Source organism: Hippocampus comes, unplaced genomic scaffold (genome assembly GCF_001891065.2).
Source record: "Hippocampus comes isolate QL1 unplaced genomic scaffold, H_comes_QL1_v1.1 scaffold202, whole genome shotgun sequence".
NCBI lineage: Eukaryota > Metazoa > Chordata > Actinopteri > Syngnathiformes > Syngnathidae > Hippocampus > Hippocampus comes.
Genome location: NW_017805829.1, coordinates 111,348 through 128,267, shown reverse-complemented (window position 1 = coordinate 128,267; position 16,920 = coordinate 111,348). Strand labels below are relative to the sequence as shown.

The window sequence follows — 16,920 nt, the reverse complement described above, 5'->3', positions numbered from 1 at the left end:
CCCCCCGCCGCAATAAAAAAGTTCAGTTTTAGTTGTTATTGGTGAGAAATAGTGTTTCAACTCTGAAGCTTAAGTAAAAATGGTGGTTGAGAACATGAAGACACTGATGTTAAAATGAATAAATCACACCATGAGGCCTGTTTTTCTCGATAGCTTGACGAGACATTGGTATTTGCAGGAAATTAAAGTCTTTATTTCCACGAAGAGGAAGGGAGGAAAAACAAGTTCCCTGCTGTCCTCGTTTATTTTTGGTGGAGAGTCTAAGAATAAACGAGTGATAATAGATAAGGCGAGAGAGCGCCTGGACCTAACAGTGCTTTCAGGCACATGGGAAAGAAGCTTATAGCTCAGGGGTGGGCAATCCTAGTCCTGGAGGGCCGCTATCCTGCATGTTTTCCATCTGTCCCTTCTCCAACACACCTGATTCAAATGATCAGATCATCAGCAAGGCCTGAACAATTGAATCAGGTGTGTTGCAACAAGGACAGATGGAAAACATGCAGGATAGCGGCCCTCCAGGACTGGGATTGCCCACCCCTGTTATAGCTCAGAGTTTTGTGAGTATGATTTCCATTTTTTTAGCCCCCCAAAAAAGAAAAATGAAACGGGAAGTTTGCAGTGTTAATACTACTAGCAAGATTCAGAAACTTACTTCACAGATCCCCACCCCTGAGTATCTGACCCAAGCTTTGCCCCAAGTTAACATCCATCCATCAATTATCTGAGCTGCTTATCTTCAGGAGGGTCGCGGGCATGCTGGAGCCTATACCAGCTGACTTTGGGCAGTCGGCTGGTGTCCAGCCAATCGCAGGGCACACTTCAGACAAGCAACCATTCACGCTCACAATAACACCTAAGGGACAATTGAGTGTTCAATTAACATATTGTCCATATTTTTGGAATGCAGGAGGAAACCGGAGAACCTGGAAAAAAACCCACGCAGACATGGGAAGAACATGGAAACTCCATACAGGAAGTCCAGAGGGCGAAAGCTAACCCATGACCTTTGTACTCTGAGGTGGACATGCTAACCATTCGATGACCGTGCCCCCCCTCCCCCCGACAAAATTATCTTCATTGAAAATAGCAGTGACTTTCTAAGTGTCACCAAACTTTTAAAACGGTACTACACCTAATAAAGTGACCCCGGTGCCTAGTTAGTCCATGTCTCCATTTGTAAGGACATATTTAGCCATCTGACCAACATGACTCATGTTGACGCCGATAATGAGTAACAGATCGTAGTGATGGTGTATGGGGTCCCATCACACAGGCAATAAGGACGTCTCTGTCGCCTAGCAACAACTGAAATAAAATTGGACTGCAGCCAAGCATGAAAGTCATTCCACAGAGCAGGCGCAAGAGCAAGGTGAAAAGGGATAGCATCTTTTAGACCGGGAGGGAGGGAGGGAGGGTGAGGAAGGGCAGAGGAGTCATTTGGCACTGCTGGATGTTTTTGCAACAGGTCATTTAAGCTATTGAGAGGAATGTTTGAAATATATGCATGATTAATTTAGTACAGTATTTTTAATGTGTTTCATTAAATGGACGCCACTGAAGCGACGGATTAGTTCCAGCTGTGTATTATGAAACACCCCCAATGTAATGATGTAGACTTACATGATTATTCACATGAATGTACTTTTGACAACAGAGATTGACTACAATATTGCACTGACAGAAGTATTGGGATGTACAGTAATGATTTTACTGATGTCCGAAAGCCTTTCCATGGATTTTTTTTTCCAAGTACTTTTATTCATCGAGATGAATTAACTGAGTGTCAACATTTTGTCCCTACGTACAATATATAGTTTTTTTAAAAAATTTTTTTATGCCTGCAGTGATAAGCTTTATCAGGTATGACACATGACGTTTGGACAAGTAACTTATAAACAGACCATCCAAAGTGTACACATGTATATCAAGAGATGAGTCTTTTTTGTCTGTAGATTCATGGATTAAAGAGCTGTCCCAGTAATTGTGTCGCTACAATTTTTTTAAATAAAAATAAAAGCACATCCAATTATAAGTATATAAACCAAAAAAGAAGGTTCATCTTTAATTACTCAACATGCACTAAAGTATTGCATGACTTCCCTATTAAATCAATTCATTAATCTACTTCAATTGGGAGATCTCTAGCTCAATTATTTTCACTTCTCATTGCGGTGTATTGATCACATGTCCCAATACTTGTATACCTTTTGACAAATGAGTAGTTCCATTTTCATTAAAGCAACTAGCATGCTTTTATTCACAATTACCCATTTCATTTACTCTGTTTTCATTGTGAAAAGCTTACAAGCTATGCCATTTTGTAAGTGCCTCTGGGATTTACTTTGGTTTATTCTCTACTGTCGCATGTGAACTTCTATTTGATCAAATTAAAGTGCATACGTACAAAAAAAAAAAAAACCTTCTAAAGTGTTATCAGGTCGTCTGATGATGTCATTCGAGCTCCACAATCAAACAGCGGGCTGGAGAAGACAATTGGATGTTGGAATTTTCCTCTCGTTCCAAAGCCAGAGGCTCCACATCATTGTCTGGGTACAGCAGAGATGAATCATGAGGTGGTTCTGGTGACTTGGAGCAGCTACTCATTAAAAACAATGATTTATTATCTGGATCACTAGGAAGGATCTGGCTCCAGACTGATCCATCTTCACAACCATCTCCTGATAGGACTTCTGTTTTTACTTTGAACAACTGCTGAGGGGAGGATATTTCCGAAACCTGACGATCAGGATAATTGTCAAACTGCAGTGACTCTGCATCATCCAATCCAGTCGCCTGTAGACCTGGGCGATGTGGTTCCTCAGAATCTAGCATCACCAAAGAAAGTTCATTATCTCGGAATTTCCCTCTATCCACATGTTGGGCCTTTTCTTCCACGTCCCCAGAAATCATATCAACAAGATACTCTGCTTTGGACTCTTCAACACACGGTATTGTTTGACTTGGGAGAAATGCCTCAGGGACCTCCAGTGTGTACTGCAAAAGGCTGTGGAAGTTCTCTGAAGGTGGTTCCGCATCTTCAAGGAAAATCTCATCAATGCAAAGTACAACTCGATCCTCCAGTTCAGCCCCTAGTGTACATGGAGCTTGTGGTTCTTCACGAAAATCTGCCATCACTGGAAGAAGCTGGTGTTCCCAGTGCACAGAATTTACAATAGGTGTGGGTTGACTTCCCACTTTATCGAAACGAACCCGATCCACTTTTCCATCAGCTTTCTGAGCTTCCCCCTCTTCTTCAAACATCTCTTCTCTTATGTCCTCCATACCTTCACGGAGGTGCTCTGCTTCAAAGTCTTGATTGTTTTCTTGGTTTTCCACAGACTGAGATGTTGTTTCACTTTGTAGTAGTAACTCCTCTTGGGCCTCCACGAATGTGTCCTTCACAAAATGTTGAATGGTTTCGCCTGATGTGTGCGTATGCTCAAGAAGAATATCATCAATGCACAGCGGCTCTGCATCCTGCCACCCCTCAGAAGATTCTATCCACACTGTACAAATATGGTTATCCTGCTGCTCCGGTTGCTCGGTTTGTCTTTCTACTTCATCAGAAAGAGGATCACCCTCACTAACTAACAGCTGGACCTCTTTTTCATCTTTCACTGAAATTTCATCATCAGTCTTGGTCTCCAAACCTTCATTGCATTTTTTCTGGTTTTCATCAGATGACTGTATTGTTTGACTTTGAAGAAACTCCTCATGGCTATGGATGTTCTCAGAAAGGGGTTCAACATTCTCAAGCTGAGGACGATCACCAATGTGCAATGAGACTGCATCCTCCACTTGGGTCCTGAGGGGCTCATCAGAAGGTTTTACCTTCATGGAAGGAAACTGGTTTTCCTGATGTTCATGGTTAACAATTGGAATAGGTTCTACTGTTGCTACATCATGAAAAACATGATTGTTCTCTCCATCAGTCTCTCGAGCTTGTTCTTCCTGTTCTTCAGACATGAAGTCTTCAGTTCTGATCTCTAATCCTTCATCAAGCTGCTTGGAGTTGGATGTGATACATTTTTTCACGTTTTCAATGGATTCCTGTGTTATTTCACTTCGAAGAAACTCATCATGAGTCTCCACCGGGTCTTGCACAAGACTTTGGATGTTTTCAGCAATTGCTTCTACCTCCTCAAGGTCAGGATGATCGTCAAAGTGCAACAGCACTGTATGTGGTTGTACAGTCCCATCTTGACAGGAATGTTGTGGCCCTTCAGTTAATTCTCCCGCAAGTGAAGGAAGTGCTGTCTCCTGATTCTCATTGTTTACAAATGGTGTAGGCTCTATTAATACTTTACCACCAAGAACATAATCTTTTGTTCCATCAGCCTGTTGAACCTTGTCTTTCTGTTCTTCAGTCAAATCCTTTTCAGCTCTGGCCTCCAATACTTTTTCAAGCTGTTCTGATTTGGAGTCTTCGGCTCTGTCCTGATTTTCATCAGCTGGCTGTGTTCGACTTTGGAGAAATTCTTCGTGGTCCTCTATTGCGTCCTGCACAAAGTTTTGTATGTTCTCAGTAGATGGTTTGGCATCCTCTAGAACAGTAAGGTCAATATGCAGCAGTTCTCCATCCTGCAGTCCTTGGAAAGAATCCGCCCTCGCCTCAGGATGTTGATTCTCATTGTTCTTAGGATTTACAATTGATGTATGTTGGCTTCCTGCTTCATCGGCAAGAACCTGAACCTCATCATCACCTTGTCGAGCTTGTTCATCTTCTTCAAATGCCTCTACTCCTTCATCAAGCTGCTTTAATTTGGAGTATTTGCATTCATTCTGGTTTTCAACAGATACCTGTGTTGTTTCACTTGGGTTAATATCCTCATTAGCCTCCAGTGTGTCCTGCACACGTCTATGGATGTTCTCATCAGTTGGTTCCACATCCTCAAGATAAAAACTGTCATCAGTGTGCAACTCGGGATACTGCAGGCCAGGCCCTCTTAGGCCGGAATCATGTGGCTCTTGAAGAGAATCTACAATAGAAGGAAGGTGGCTCTGCTGGAGCTCAGGTTTTACAAATGTTGGAGATTCTCTTCCTTCTTCATTTGCAAGAAAGTGATCTTCCTCTCCATCCACATGGTGAGCTTTTTTTTGTTCTTCAGACGTCTCCCCTTCAATTCTGGTCCCCAAACCAGAAAGTTGAACTGATTTGAAGGCTTCATCTTTTTCCTGGATTTCAACAGGTCTAAGTATTCTTTGAATTTGGTGAAATTCCTCCTGGGTCTCCAATGTGTCCTGCACAGGTCTATAGATGTTCTCAGTGGGTGATCTGATGTTCTCAACAAAATGATCATCACTATGTTGCAACACGGCATCCTGCAGCCCTGTGCACAGTGAACTTGAACCTTGTTCTTCAGGAGAATCTACCACCAAAGGACTCTGAATATTCTCAGACTCATGGTTTCTAATAGTTTTAGGTCCTCTTCCTGCTTCATTGTCAAGAACCTGCTCATCATCTCTACCCACCTGTGAAGCATGTTCATCACGTTCCACTTTCTCAGACATCTCCTCTTTGGCCTCAAGTCCTACATCAAGCTGCTCCGATTTAGTTTCTTCACTTTTTTCCTGGTTTTCATCAGCTTGCACTGTTGTTTGACTTTGGAGGTTCTCTTCATCGGCCTCCAGAGTGTTGTGCACAAGGCTAAGAATCTTCCCAGGTTTCAAATCATCAAGAATATCATCAACATGCAGCAACACTGCATCCTTCAGAACACTGGGGCCTTGTGGCTCTTCAGGGGAATCTAACATCCTGAAAGAAAGCTGTTGCTCAGGGTTCAAACTTGTTCTAGATTCTTTTCCCTCTTCATCAACAAAAACCTGATCCTGCTCATCAGCAGATCGCTGAGTATGTTCTTTATCTGTCTCGCACATCTTGTGTTTCATGTAAGTCTCAAACACTTCATCGAGCTGCTCTGATTTGGAGCCTTCAAATTTTTCCTGGTTTTCATCAGCTTGCAGGATTTTTTGACCTTGGAGGAACTCATTGGCATCCATTGTGTCCTGAACAAAGCGCTGGATGTTCTCAGCAGGTGTTTGTACATCCTCAAGAACAGGAAAGTCATCAATTTGCAGTAGCTTTGCATCCACCAATCTAGCCCCCAGCTGGTTTTCCTGGTCGACATGGTTTACAATTGTTATAGGTTCTCCTGCTGGTCTACCGCCACGAAGCAGATCCTTGTTGCCATCTAATGCTTGTTTATCATATTGCTCAAATATCTTATCTACAGCCTTGGCCTCCAGCCCTTCATCAAGCTGCTCCAAATCTGAATCCAACTCATCTTTCTGGTTTTCATTGCACCGCATTGCTTGACTTTGAAGAAATTCATTGTGAGCATTCAGTGTTTCCTGCACAAAGCTTTGGATGTTCTCACCAGCCGATTCCTCACAAGAGGTTTCGGGAGAGATGGAAGCCTCAGTGTCACCTGGGAAAAGACAAGTAGACGGTAATCCATAGACTGGTAAGAATTTTGCATTGGACATAAAAACTGCTCACCTCTCTCCGCTTCCTCTTTAAGGCGCAGTCTTCGCTGTGCTTTCTTTTTAATCAAAGCCAGAGCATCCAAGCTATCTTGGATTTTCTTCCGGTCCTGGGTGTCCCATTGTTCCCGCTCCTTGCGTTCCAATTCCAAACCACCCAGAGCCCATGCCTCTGCACAGGCCCTGTCCCTGGGAAAAACGGGCCGGTCGTCCAGGAAGGTGAGATGCCTAAGACGTACGATAAGAGTCTTCCTATAGTTGGGAATGTTGGTCACCACCTTGTTGCCCAACAAATTCAGGACCCGCAGTTCCGGCATGGCCTCCAAAATGGGGAGAATCGCAGGCTCATGGAGCAGGTTGTGTGACAGGTCGAGAACTGTGAGGGCCACGCATTTACTCAGGTGCTGGATGTCATGGACCACCTCCAGCTTGTTGTGGGCAATTTGCAGAGTACTGAGCTGAGGGAGGCAGGAAATGTTCTCGATGGTGTTGATGTAGTTGTTGGAGACATTCAGGGAGCACAGTTTCTGCATGGGTGCGAGATTCTCCAGCTTGTGGATCAGGTTCTGCTGCAGGAATAGGCACCGCAGGTTGATCTGCGCATCCAGGTTCTCAATGCGCTGCAGCCCATTGCTCTCCAGCCACAGACACTTGAGCCCTGTGTACTCCTCCAAGTTCTCGATGGTGGAGAATCCCTTAAAGTGTAGGTAGAGCGTGTCATTTAAATGTGGCGTGGAGTAGAGCCTGTTTTGCTTGCAGTGATCCTTCAGAAACTCCTTGGTCATCCGTGGTCCGGAGAATTTTCTCAATAGCCTATTTTCGTTGCTTTTTAAAGTGCCTGGCTTCATTGGAGCGGAAAGTGCATTTTCCATAGTGTCCCTGAACTCAGCACGGCTAACTTTATGGTTCATATGGTCGTCATAGAACGCTTTACTCACTACCTTGTCGGTTTAATTGTGATTTTGAGCCCGAAAGGTCGGTAATTAAAGCTCTTGGTCGCTGATATCTGTCGGGTTGCGTCACACAGAAATAACTTTGTATCAGAACGGCACAATAAGCGAGTTGGTGTGACGTCAGAAAACGTTGCCGTTTGAATAAACGTCACAAGCGTTGTGACATCCGACCCCAATAATACCTACTCTGGTTAAAAGATAACCACAATAACATCCATTATTTCGCATCCTACTTGACTTTAGAATGGTTCGTAAAGTTAGTTTAGCAGAAGCTTACCGGCCAGTGAAAGCAGGAGTCCACGTTCATCGGTAGGTTTTCGTCCTGTTAACTATGAAAAATGGCATCACTCCTTAGGATTTCCTATGGAGGGACACTTACCGTATTCAACAATTTTCGAGGACACAACCACTGTTCACTAGCCACTAAAAAGTGTGTATCTCCAAATTTCTTCGCAAAACATTTTTGTTTTTTGTATAACAACAAAATAAACCCCCAACCTTAATTTTGCTGAAGAAACAGGAATACTTTTGCTGTTTCAATTGCATAACAATAACAAACCTCGAACATTTGAAGGCAAACGTAAATTATGCTTTTGATTTTGCATTAAAAATGGAAACAAACTAAGTATTTCAAGATGAAGTAATGCGATGTTTTGGTGGTTTGATGCATAAAAAACAGAAAATCCAACATTTAGAGCACCCAGGCCAACATCAATCAAACTGAGCATTTTTTTTGCCAGGTCATTAATGATTGATTTCATTTATTGGGTATGCATAAACATGATAAGCAATAAATGTTTTTGTAGTGTCGACGAACAATCTTGGAGATACAGACTTTGCAGAGGATGTGGACAAACAGAACATAGACCTTCAATGAAAAGCACAAGTTAACAAACTTAGCAAGCTTTCATTTTCTTTTTGTTTATTATGTATAAAACATGAACACACCTCCAAAAGAAGTACGAATAATAGAGACACAGGCATAGTACATATTTTGTAGTTGTTTTATTTGCAACCTTTGGAGATACAAGCTTTGCAATGGACAGTGCCAAATAGAGCGCAGTCCTCTGCCAAGGCAATAATGTGCAAAAATCTTTATACGGATAACGAATGGCCATATTTTTAAATATGGTCTGTCATAATAACAGCAGTTAAACAAAAACTAAATAAATATGAAAATGCTTGGCGGAGCAAGTAGAATCAAAAGTGATACAATCCATAACAGCAAATTGTTAATAGTAGAATGTATTTTTCACATGCCCTTATGATGTGACACTGTAATGAATGTGTGAATTAAATTGCAGCAAAAAAGTGGAGGTATACAGTCAGAGGACGCCAGTGAGCATGCTCCTGACAAAAAGACCTCTTTGATTGGCCTGCTAAGAAAAGGACTCTCAAGAGCTTCTCAACCAATTGGAATTAGCACCTAGTTTAGCGTTCAAAAAGAAAAAAAGAGAACATCTTGCTCCTTAAAGCAAGACTAAACATCTGTGGCAGTTCAGACTGTCGCTGCTGCCTTTTCATTCCAACCCTCACATACTTCTGCTTCAGGAGACATGGTGAGTGTGATAAAGGCTTTTTTGAGGGTGGGGCGTTCAGCATCGACTTTTAATCCCAAGCATCTGCTTAGGTTGGCGTTTTTATTTTCTTTCTCCGAACAACTTGGAATGAGTCTGACTCAAAAGCAAGGAGGTCCACTTTTTATGGGTTGGGCTGTGACAATACGCCAAGTCATAGTTCGGTACTAGATTTGAACCCTTTTTGGAACCGCTGTAGGTGATAATACATCCCGTTGTAGGTGATAATACATGCATGAAAGTGTTTTCAAGTTGATGGTACATGTTGGGTACCGTAAGGGCAAAAAAATGCAAATCTGAATATGTGTAGAAAGAAACACATTTAGTGACATTTAAAATGAAGCATCAACTCGAAACTGCTTGCAGTCACCAATAACAGAAAGACAGATTGTCCTCTCTCGAAGAAAAAAAAGGTACAACACAAATAGTGTGTCTTTGTGAACAATAACATCAACAATTTGTCTTTGTTTTAGGAAAATGCAGCATCTATTGTTTGTCTCCTCTTTGATAAAATCTGTACTCTTTTAGAAAGTACACACTAATTGGTTGTCTTTTTAGGAAAGAAAAACAACGTTTTTTCTTTGTCTTTAAGAAAGTACTGTAACAGCAATAGGTTGTCTTCTTTGTAAGAAAGATGAACAATGTTTTTTCTTCAGTTTAGAAAGGGCAAAAGCCATATTTTGTCTTCAGGAAAACATCCATACTCTTTTTTTCTTTTTTTGGAAAGAAGTGGTGCAGACATGTACAACAGTAACCGTTTGAACAGTGGAAAATTGGTTACAAAATCATTAATAATGACAATCATAATTGCGATGCAAGTAAAAGTTAAAACAGTAAAATAGTCATGATTGGGTCCTAAGTATAACATATCAATATTTTTTAAGAAGGATTACACTAAAATCACTTTGGAGATTACTACATTTTTATTTTTTATTATTCCGGCAACTAGACCAATGTATTGAGGGTCTTTATTGTACTCAAATGTATGTGCTTTAGGGGTTTGAAGGAATTCACTTAAGTGGAAAAGAAACTTTGCACCATGACACCAGTTTCACAGTATGACACTGAAGAACTGTCTGAAAAGAACGGGAATACATTTTGGTTTAAAGCAGCCACTTTAGTGGATTTCCGCCATTTCCGCGCAAGGGAATTTAATTATCATTTGTAATTGTCAAAGGTGTCTCGCGTGGGTAAACCTGGTTTTGTTGAAAACATCAAAAAGATCGTGGCTGTGTTTAAGGATGTTGCAGTTGGCGTTGACTAAAATTCACCCGTCCGAGCTTATTCAAAATTTCCTCACACTTTCCGGGACTTGTACAAATACTTGTTTTCCTTCCATAGCGTGAGTGTATCTCGATACACGTGGGCCAGGCTGGCGTCCAGATCGGCAATGCCTGCTGGGAGCTGTACTGCCTGGAGCACGGCATCCTCCCAGACGGTCAGATGCCCGGTGAAACTGCCTTCGGGGGTGAGGGTTCCTCCAACACCTTCTTCAGTGAGACCGGATCGGGAAAGCACGTCCCCAGGGCGGTCTTTGTGGACCTGGAGCCCACCGTCATCGGTAAATCCACCGTTGATCCGTGTAGTGAAAGTTCTAATGACTCATCAAGATCTTATGTGTAGACGAAGTGCGCACCGGAACCTATCGTAAGCTCTTCCACCCGAATCAGCTGATCACAGGTAAGGAGGATGCGGCCAACAACTACGCCCGCGGACACTACACCATCGGCAGAGAGATCATCGACCATGTAGCTGACAGGATACGCAAATTGGTGAGCAGCTTTCTGGAAGGTACCAACATTGCCTACTCAGCTGCCAGGGGAAACTCATTAATTGTGTTTTATGTAAATCGGGCCTTGCAATGTGTTCGGGTATCTGATGTTCTTAATACTTTGCATTTCTGTGAAGGAAAAAAACCCATAACGTTAGGAAGCAACACACAGAATAGTTGTGCCTTTAATTTGTTCCATGGCCACAGTTCTAACTCAAAACATGAAATGACTAAATATAATTTAAGTGGGTTTCAAGATTATGCAATTCCTAATAAAGATGATTTTGATTGAGATTGAAATCACACTTAATCAAATTTGTACTCATTGACATCAAATTTAGTATTTATTCAACGACTAAAACTCAGCTTCTCAAAATTATCATTGTCGACCTCATGCCCAGTCATCGCTGTATGTTGAAAACTTTATTTTTTTAACTGAATTATTTTTGTCAAGTCACAAGTATGAAAAAAACAATAAATACAAACGAATACCAGCTGTTGAATGAACTGAGGAAGCCTGCTCGGATGAGAGGTAAAGCACCCTTTGAAACACTTTCTCTTATGGGGTTGCACGGTATGCCACTCAAAATGAAAGGATACCACTGATTTTTAGAAACCTCTGCACAGTTCTACTGATGTTCTAGGTTTTTGTCATGGTCTCATTTCAGTACTGTATCAAAGTCTGAATTTTTGCGTCGTGAGAACACTCTTTTGTGCATTGCCAGGCCGACATGTGTTCCGGCCTGCAGGGTTTCCTGGTGTTCCACAGCTTTGGAGGTGGCACCGGCTCGGGGTTCACCTCCCTGCTGATGGAGCGCCTCTCTGTGGACTACGGCAAGAAATCAAAGTTGGAGTTCTCCATCTACCCGGCCCCCCGGGTTTCCACCGCTGTTGTGGAGCCCTACAACTCCATTCTGACCACACATACTACCCTGGAGCACTCTGACTGCGCCTTCATGGTGGACAACGAGGCCATCTACGACATCTGCCACCGGAACCTGGACATTGAGCGTCCCACGTATACAAACTTGAACCGACTCATTAGCCAGATCGTGTCGTCCATCACAGCCTCCCTGCGCTTTGATGGTGCCTTGAACGTAGACCTGACGGAGTTCCAAACCAACTTGGTACCCTACCCACGCATCCATTTCCCGCTGGCCACCTACGCGCCAGTGGTCTCGGCTGAGAAGGCCTACCACGAGCAGCTGTCCGTGTCCGAGATCACCAACTCGTGCTTCGACCCGGCCAACCAGATGGTGAAGTGTGACCCCCGCCATGGTAAGTACATGGCCTGCTGCCTGCTGTACCGTGGCGACGTGGTGCCGAAGGATGTGAATGCTGCCATCAACTCCATCAAGAACAAGCGCACCGTCCATTTCGTGGACTGGTGCCCCACCGGCTTCAAGGTGGGCATCAACTATCAGCCGCCTACGGCCGTGCCCGGAGGCGACCTGGCCAAAGTGCAGCGGGCCGTGTGCATGCTCAGCAATACCACCGCCATCGCCGAGGCCTGGGCCCGCCTCGACCACAAGTTTGATCTGATGTATGCCAAGCGTGCCTTTGTCCATTGGTACGTGGGGGAGGGCATGGAGGAGGGTGAGTTCACCGAGGCCCGTGAGGACATGGCCGCACTGGAGAAGGACTACGAGGAGGTCGGCGCCGACTCTGTGGACGATGCCCTCGCAGAGGCTGAATATTTTTAAAAGTTCAAACCTCATAATATGTTTGGGAAACTTGTATTGGTCACTGAAATGGCAAAAGTGAATCGGGACTAAAGGAATATGTGCTCCGTCATATGTCCCTCATCGATTCATCTTGACGATTAGGGATCGCTTAATATATGAATTGATATTTTTGTATATGCTGATCCGAATAATGCTGCCCGGTTTGGAAGGCTGATTAAAAATAGTGTTGTTCATGTCCTCAGAACTCAACTCACTTGGTGAATCTATTCTGGATGTAATTGGCAAAATCTACTCTTGAGAATAGTTTACCTAAATAGTTTTAAAATCCACTGGGTTTACATTAGCTGTAATATTTAAACAAAAACGGGACTTGCCCCGATGTAGGTGGGATAGTGCAAGTTTCATTCAATTTTGATTGATAGATAGAAATTCAAATGGTGATTGTTTAAAAATTGTTTCGAATATTTTCCAATCAAATATTGTCTCTTTCAAATGATGAAATTGTTTTAAAATGTTTTGAATATTTACCAATCAAATATTGTCTTGCCTTAAATCTGGAGTTTAGACATGTAGCTCATGTGAAACCACTTGAAGATATATATATATATATATATATGTATATATAATTTTTTTTTTTTTGCAAAAGTAAATACAGTACAGTACTGTTTTTTTTTTTTTGAGGGGGGGGCGGCTGTACTTTTGTCATATAATGTGAACTGTATCTCAAATATTACCTTGACTGGACTGTCAGGAAGCTTGATTTGGTTGCTGTTAAACTGCAAAACTGGATCAGGACAAAAGGGACAGGTGTTGCGCCAAATGTCCCTTGTCGATTCATATCAATTGGGACAATTAACGATAGATTAAGTGAAATATCGATTTGAAATAATGCTACCCGGCTTGATTAAAACATTTTCTGATCAAGTTGCGGAAATTATATTTCATTCAAAATCTACTTTTCTTGCACTTACAAAATAACGGGCCCTGAAAACTGATAAAAAAAATTTCCAGGTGTTCTTATCCGTGCTCAACATGTGTACACTATTACTCGTAGATGTTTTTCCTTCTGTGTGCGGATGTTCGTCAAATTCAACGTCGGAAGTAAGAACCATGTGTTTGTAGTTTGTTTATGATGCAGGAAATGACAAAAATGCAGTTTCCTGTTGACAAGTGTTGGCTTTTTCTTGTCCCGCTTCCAGCTGGCAAACAGGAGCAGCGACCAGCAATAGAATTGTGGGGCAACAGCGACACCCTGAGGACAAGTCTAACATCGACTGCTTGTGAGTTACCATTCATTTCAACCACTTCGACGGGATCTTTCGAGTATTATTGCAATAGCACTTTATTTGAAAATATGCACAATGAATAACTAGCGTTATCATTTAAAGTTATAGATCGTGTATTGGTTGAATTTGTTGAGATCTTGAGTAAATAGTGCATTGAGGTTATTTCTGTTGATTAAAATGATGGTGTTTATTAATTCAATTTTATAATTTAACCCCAAGTATACTTTCTTATTTTTCAATATCCAAACACATTTTGGTTATTTGCCACTACTTTTAAAAAGTAGTTGCAATTTACCAAGGATAAACAGTTTGACCTGATCGATATTTGACATTGCAAGGATTCAAGACATTTTCATGTTTGAAAATTTAATAAGATGGAATACCGTATTGGCCCGAATATAAGACGGTGTTTTTTGCATTGAAATAAGACTGAAAAAGTGGGCGTCGTCTTATATTCGGGGTTTAGACGTTATACCCATTCACGACGCTAGATGGCGCCAGATATCATTGAAGCGAATGCTGAATTAGACTCCCCAGGCCAAAGTGAACCCCTGTCACGAAGAATAAAAATAAAAATAGCGGTAGCACGAAGAAGAAAAATAAAAAATAGCGGTAAGAAAGAAAAGAGAAGAAAATAATAGAAGAGATAACAGAAAATGGAGAAACATAGCGACAATCTGGAGAAAAGTGTCTCGAAGATCGGCCAGGTTAACTGGCACCTGAGGAGAAGTTATGATGTAATTTACATTTCAAAAACCAGAAGCCATTCATTTTCGAATGTGATTGCACTTTAGTTTACAGATTTAAATGTTCAAATATTAAGATTTTAATGAGGCAAAATAACATGCTTTTTCTCTCAAATATATTGTCATAATCATTTGTTTCAGATGTACTGTAATTATTTTCTATATAAAAATTAATTTGGTGTTCTAAAAGTCTTTTTTCAAACTTTGAGTCTTGAAAAAGACGGGGTTGTCCTATATCAGCCCCGTCTTATATTCGGGCCAATATGGTATTTAACATTTTTAAATGCAGGCATGATTCCACCCCCCCAATTGAGACAATTTAAAAATAACATCAAATACTGTAATGTAAAGCAAGTTTATCGTGTCATAATTGGATTTTCATTCCTGCAAATGCAGTTTGCAGGAATATAAGGAATACAAGTAAAATAATAAAAAATAATACTGTGCATTCATTCATTTTCCGATCCGCTTTATCCTCACAAGGGTCGCAGGGGGTGCTGGAGCCTATCCCAGCCGTCCTTCGGGCAGAAGGCGGGGGACACCCTGAACTGGTTGCCAGCCAATCGCAGGGCACACAGAGACAAACAACCATCTACGCTCACACTCACGGACAATTTTGAGTGTTCAGTCAGCCTGCCATGCATGGTTTTGGAATGTGGGAGGAAACCGGAGTACCCGGAAAAGACCCACGCAGGCCCGGGGAGAACATGCAAACTCCACACAGGGAAGCCGGAGCAGGGATTGAACCCAAGACCTCTGCACTGTGAGGTCGACGCGCTAACCACTGGCCCACCAGGCCGCCCGTAATAAATACATTCATACGTAAATAGAAATTTAATGAACAAAAATACTAAATGTAAATAAACCAATTTCGGAAACAAAATCTTTGGCTCATGTGATGAGGATAAATGTAAGATATATCAGTATGGATAAGCTTATATGTTTAGATATCTATCTACGTTCATATTCATACAACGTGCAACCTCTATTTTGTTCAGCTTCATTTTCATATTTTAGTAGCTTTATAATATGTGAGGGCGGCCTGGTGGACCAGTGGTTAGCGCTTCACAGTGCAGAGGTACCGGGTTTGATTCCGGCTTCGGCCTTCCTATATGGAGTTTGCATGTTCTCCCCATGCCTGCGTGGGTTTTCTCCCGGTACTCCGGTTTCCTCCCACATTCCAAAAACATGCATTCCAGGTTGATTGGGCTCTCCAAACTGACCCTAGGTGTGAGTGTGAGCGCAGATGGTTGTTCGTCTGTGTGTGCCCTGCGATGGGCAGGCAACCGGTTCAGGGTGTCCCCCGCCTACTGCCCAAAGACAGCTGGGATAGGCTCCAGCACCCCCCGCGACTCTTGTGAGGATTAAGCAAATCGGAAAATGTATGGATGGATGGATAATATGTGAATACAATTCATCAAAGTTCGTTTTGTGTGAAACTCCACTTCGTAGCTTGTAGTTCCGTAAATTGCCACTTGGCGTCAGTGTTACATCACTTTACACAGCACTGACACGCTGACAAACACCTGCGTAAACTTGTCAAGTTTGCTCGACTTTTTTGATTGTTTCATAAAATATTGAACTCGCAACCTAGGCTCGTTAAGGCACATCTCATACACATGGCAACTTGCTTCACACAAGCAAAGAACACCTACAAGCATTTACAAACAATTTATGACATTCAGAAGCAAAGCATTGGGAAAATCAAGAGCTTGTAAAAACCAAAAAGAATGTATATTGACTTTTAAATACACTTACAAAAACTTAAAAACGTTTAGGTAAAAAATAAGGATAGGTTTATAAAATAACAATGAAAAAAATGATTTAAAAATGTTAAGGCCTTATTCAAAGGTATATTTTGGCATTAAAAAAGAATAAATAATGAAAATGTATTCTAGAAAATAGCTGACATGGTAAAAAAAAACTTTTTTCTCAATTAAGTATCCTTTTTTCATATCTAAACTATAAACATTTCAGATTGATGTAATATGAAAAGGAAAATAGCTGCCATATTTAAAAAATGGTGTATGATTTTTTTTTCAACTACAGTACCTGAAATTTAAAAAAAAATGGTAACAAATGTTCTTTGGAAATATCTGAAATATAACAGTTAAAGACTATCCAAGTAAAAATTGTTTGGAAAATAGTGGGTACATTGAAACATTTCTGATAATAGTTTTTATGGAGATCTTAAATAATTTTAATTTATTTTACATTAATATCTTGATTATAAAAACAAGGTTCATGATGTAAATCAACAATATTCTAATTCATCTGTAAATATGTTATTTGTTTAGCTGTTTAAAAATTGATAGAACGAACAAAGCAAGTGTCAGCCAGTGTTTGAATAGAAGCATCTGGCGGGGCGTTTAATGGCTCACTTAACTTGGCCAACTTAATTCAGGACCTTCACCGCACG

The 16,920-nt window shown here is 41.5% G+C and overlaps 2 protein-coding genes across 3 annotated transcripts; one reads left to right on the top strand and one right to left on the bottom strand.

Moving 5' to 3' along the window:
* Positions 1 to 2,451: 2,451 nt before the first annotated feature.
* LOC109526245 (dynein assembly factor 1, axonemal homolog) lies at positions 2,452 to 7,482 on the bottom strand. Its single transcript, XM_019887403.1, has 2 exons — positions 6,500 to 7,482; positions 2,452 to 6,428 (listed from the first exon to the last, which is right to left on the bottom strand). Exons 1-2 carry the CDS (start codon positions 7,392 to 7,394, stop codon positions 2,452 to 2,454), a joined length of 4,872 nt encoding a protein of 1,623 aa, XP_019742962.1. The 5' UTR covers positions 7,395 to 7,482.
* Positions 7,483 to 7,529: 47 nt separating this feature from the next.
* LOC109526271 (tubulin alpha-1C chain-like) lies at positions 7,530 to 12,717 on the top strand. Of its 2 annotated transcripts, none has more exons than XM_019887464.1 (4): positions 7,530 to 7,745; positions 10,355 to 10,574; positions 10,684 to 10,785; positions 11,510 to 12,717. In XM_019887464.1, the coding sequence occupies exons 1-4, from the start codon at positions 7,681 to 7,683 to the stop codon at positions 12,485 to 12,487; spliced, it is 1,365 nt and encodes a 454-aa protein (XP_019743023.1). In that variant the 5' UTR covers positions 7,530 to 7,680; the 3' UTR covers positions 12,488 to 12,717. The 2 variants fall into 2 exon arrangements, with proteins under 2 accessions (XP_019743023.1, XP_019743024.1); XM_019887465.1 differs by lacking the exon at positions 7,530 to 7,745 and adding an exon at positions 8,611 to 8,995 and having other exon boundaries at positions 10,637 to 10,785.
* Positions 12,718 to 16,920: the final 4,203 nt, after the last annotated feature.